Genomic DNA, 4,385 nt, shown 5'->3' on the forward strand with positions numbered 1-4,385 from the left:
GAGCACTGGCCGGATATCGATCCCTGGGCTTCACAGTTTAATACTTCTGTTTATAGAGGAATATAGTTACATCAATGGCGTTAAATGAGTTACTAATTATATCAATACAAACACGATTAAAAGGGTCCTTGCTCGTAGGTCACTGCAAGCAGGAGCCGCTGCTCTGGTTGCACAACTGCCCCTGGACAAGGCCTGCCCAGGTGCAGGGTGGGGGGATGCTCTGGGATAGGGTGGGGGGTGTCCATCTGGGGCTTGTGTATCTGTCTGGGGCAGTGCATGCCTGTCTGGCCTTGTGTGTGTCCCTGTAAGGTTGTGCATGCATGTGTGGGGTTGTGTGTGCACATCTGGGGTGCACCCCCGTGCAGGTTGTGCAGACCCATAAAAGGCTGTGCCTGCCCCCTCTGGGATTGTGTGTGACCGTAGGAGACTGCACATCTGGATGCAGTTGTATGTGCCTGTGAAGGGCTTTGTGCCTGTGCAGATTGTGTGTGCATGTACAGAGCTGTGCACACTCGTGTTCTGTGTGCCCATGCAGGGTTGTACAAACCGATGCAGGGTTGTTGTACATGCCCATGCAAGCTTGTGTGTGCCTCTGGGGGGGAATGTGTGTGTGTGTGCAGGGTTGTGCACGTGCTTTTGTGGAGTTGCGTGTGCCCGTGAGGGGTTGTGCACACTGATGTGGGGTTGTATGTACCCACTCAAGGTTGTGCACACTTGCGTGGGTTGTGCCCATCCAATGTTGTACATGCCTGGGTAGGGTTGTATATCCTCATGTGGGCTTGTGCACACCTGTGCTGGGTTGTGTCAGCCCATGTGGGGATCTGTGTATCTCCAAAGGGACTGTGTGCGACCCTGGGGTCTTGTAACCTGTGACTCGGGTGGTCCATCCTCAAGCCAGGTGGGAGGGGACCATGGTGCCCAACCTGCAGGGGGAGGACAAGGGTGAGTGGCAGGGCCAGGAGCTCTGTGTAGGGGATGGAGTTGACTCCGTCCTCGGGGCTGGGTCTGTCTGGGGCTCCCTCCTTGCCTGTAGGTGATGGGAGACCACCACCCATGCCACCACCCAAGTCACCTTTATGACAGTCATGTAAAGCTGTGGTGCCCCGATCCCATAGACAGACTGGGCTAGAACCCAGTCTACCCTCTTCAGTAAGAATCTCCCTCAAACTACCTCCAGCCTGAGTATCCACAAATTTCATGGAATGCCTGGTGTATTCCCAGCACACCCGAGGACCCTGCCAGCGGGTCTTCTGTTACTCAGCTCCATTCTTGTCTCCACTTAAAAGCCGACCTTTGCTCCCTGTTTGATGTAATGTGTTTTTGCATCTCAGTGCCCCACAGATAAAAGGTTAGAGGTTAATAAATGGTGGAAAAATAGATCCCAGTGCTTGGAGGTCACACCTGTTTTGGGGGCTGGAGGCAGTGGTAGCATGCACCAGGTGGGATTCTGCCTGCCTTGGTGGGAGGAGAAACACAAGTGGGGCCTGGCAGAGGTGTGGATGCAGGAGCCCACCCACAGGGTTGGTCCCCCGGGAAGGCAGTGGCTTTACCTTGCTGTGGGATGGGCAGTGGTTGCCAATTTGGGGGAGGGGGGAGGGGGGTGGGTGTTTGCTGCTGCTTTGTCAAGCCAGGAGACCACAGGATGGAGAAACAAGCTTGGTGTGGAGCTGTGGAGCCCTGCTGCAGGCAGGGGCAGGCAGTGAAATGCAGGCAAAGCCTGGCTCATACAGCCTTCCCAGAGCAGAAATCAAAGCATCTCCCTGGAGCTCTGCTCCCGTTTGACCTGGTTAACCATAATAGAGGAGCTCCTGGGAAAGGACAGGTGATGGGGAAGAGGCAGAGAGCAGGGAAAAGAGCCCATGGTGGAGGGGAGGGACAAGGTGCTGGTACCCAGAGGTCGAGGCACCCTGAGAGCACCCTGCTGCAAGGAGGGGATGGGTAAGAGGTACCCAGAGGGCAAGAAGAGGTAGGGGTGGAGCATCATTGAGTGGCTTAGAGTCAGGCAGGCAGTGCCTATGGGTGTGTTGAGTGACTGGTAGTAGCACCCATGGACTAGGTTAGGGACAGGCAGGCAGCACCCATCTGTTAGACAAGGGATAAACAGCTGGCACTCACAGCTCAGATGAGGAACCAGGTTAGATGTGTCTGCCTGGTGATGGGAACTCTGGAGTGTCTGTAGGAGCACCCTGGCATCTTTCCATCGCTGCATCCCCACACCTCCCTGTCCCCCAGCTCCCTGCATCCCCACACCTCCCTGTCCCCCAGCACCCTGCATCCCCACATCCCTACATTCCCATGTCCCTGAATCCCTGTATCCCTGCATTCACATGTCCGCATCACACCCCTGCTTCCCCCCCATCCCCACATCCCCATGTCCCCAGAGCCTTGCCAATCCCTGAATCCCATCTCCCTTTATCTGCCTGGTGAATGATGTGCTGTGTGGAGGGGGGGTGTGCTCTCTTTCTATTGGTTTTTAACGGCCTTTCCCAGCACAATTGTTTTTTAAACGACTCTATTTTGTGCCTGACTTTGTTTTCTAGCTTGCATTTCTTTGTATATGTTTTGGAAATCCATTCTGGACTGCTGATTTTTGTTTCTTTTCAATGGCTTTAAATTCTTACCAGGCTCGCTGGGAGGAATTGGTGTCTATAGCGCCTTCGATTGGTGCTAATTTTTCCTTCATGTGCTCTGACTTTTACTGCTGGGCCATCGATCTGGCAGTCTCCAATTTGTCATGGTCACCCAGGCACTGTGCTGGAATCAGGCGAGCCCTGGCTTCCGCACCCAGCTGGTGCTTCGTGTCCCTGCTGGAGCAGCTGCACCCAGCTCCCCAGAGCCCTCTGCTCAGCCTGGGGGGCTGTGTCCGTGTGTCCAGAGCTGCGTCTGTCCAACACACATGAGTATCCACACAGCCATACATATGCATCCGTGCAAACGCATGCACGCTCACTCTCTTGCACACTTGTCAGTGCACCTACAGACTTGCTGGAACACAGAGGCACCAGTGCTGGTGCACACGCAGCCCTGCCACTCATCGTGTCACACTCACAAACTTGCATACAGTGCACACGCATCTGGCTTTGCACACACACACCCACAGCAGGATGTCCTTGTGCCTTTCAGGGAGGTGTCACTGCTGTGCTGACACCCTGATCCCCCCCATGTGCAGCTGAGGAAGGTGGATTTGGGATTCCCATGCCTGACCTGGGGAGATGGCTTTGAGGTCACCATGACCAGCCGAGGGAGGAGGATTTGGCAGCAAGCAGGGCTGAGCATCCGGGTCTCAGGAACCTACCTGGAGGCCTGGGATTTGCTGCTGCTACATGGGCATAACCTTCTTGGGCTAAAACGTTGTCATCCCTCTGCCTAGCGAGCAGGGGGGCAGAGAGACTGGGGCACTGAGGTGAAATCTCCGCAGCAAGGCTGTAAAACTGTTTGGTGAGTGGGGAACCAGCTCCAGCCCCGAGGCACAGGGAGACCCCAGCACTGCTGGCACAGAGAGTGCAGAAGAGGTCCCGTCCATGGTGCAGGGAGAGCCTGTCATTGTGGCAGAGAGGGCAGATGGGGCCAGGGATGGTGCCAGGTGCTGGCACAGGCAGAGGCCCTGATCCTGGCACTGAACTCCTCTGCCTCACACACCCTCACATGCCAGTGGTGTTGACCCCTTTCTCTCCCTCCCCCAGCTCTACGAACTGGATGAGGACCCGAAACGCAAGGAGTTTCTGGACGACCTCTTCGGTTTCATGCAGAAGAGAGGTAAAGGTGTTGCTTGCACCCCTTCAGCAGCTGCCCAGGGGACTCACAGTGTGGTCCTCTTGGGCACCATGCTGCTGCTGGTCTCTACAAGTGCCCTAGGCATGTCCTGCAGTGTTTCCCCCCACCATCTATTGCACACACACACACATGCATAAACTCAATCTCAGCAGATTTACCCCTCTTTCCCCTGACAGACCCCACCATGGGGTGCCTACTGGCCAGAGGGGCTCCCTTTGGTACCCCCAAACTGAGACAGGTGGGGATGCCAATTGCAAGTGCCCATTAGCAATGCCCCTTGGCCATGCCCAGAAGGGATGCCAGCTAGCAGTGCTGGTGGGGATGCCCCTTAGCAAACCCCTTGGTGACGGTCGTTAGCAATAGCTGTTAATTATGCTCATTTGGTGCCCATTAGCCATGCCCTACCAGCACCCCTTAGCAATGCCCAGGGTGCCTCAGGAGCAGGGTTTGTGGTCCAGGCAGCACCAGGCACCCAGGGGTTAAGGGCTCTCCAGCCAGCCTGGTTGCATCGGAAATCTTTGCTATCGGCATGGGGGCCCGAGCTGGCTCCCAGGGACTCGATAAATGCTTTAAACTTCGCCCTCCCCGACCGGGCCCGCGGAAATTAAAAA

The 4,385-nt window shown here is 55.8% G+C and overlaps 1 protein-coding gene across 1 annotated transcript in view; it reads left to right on the forward strand.

Moving 5' to 3' along the window:
* Positions 1 to 911: 911 nt before the first annotated feature.
* ARID3C (AT rich interactive domain 3C (BRIGHT-like)) overlaps positions 912 to 4,385 on the forward strand; it is an 8,783-nt gene continuing 5,309 nt past the window's right edge. The window contains exons 1-2 of the mRNA XM_009993803.1: positions 912 to 968; positions 3,684 to 3,756. Coding sequence (XP_009992105.1) covers positions 912 to 968; positions 3,684 to 3,756 — 130 coding nt within the window. The remainder of the gene's footprint in view (positions 969 to 3,683; positions 3,757 to 4,385) is intronic.

The sequence above is a fragment of the Chaetura pelagica genome, unplaced genomic scaffold, assembly GCF_000747805.2.
Source record: "Chaetura pelagica isolate M959 unplaced genomic scaffold, ChaPel_1.0 scaffold283, whole genome shotgun sequence".
NCBI lineage: Eukaryota > Metazoa > Chordata > Aves > Apodiformes > Apodidae > Chaetura > Chaetura pelagica.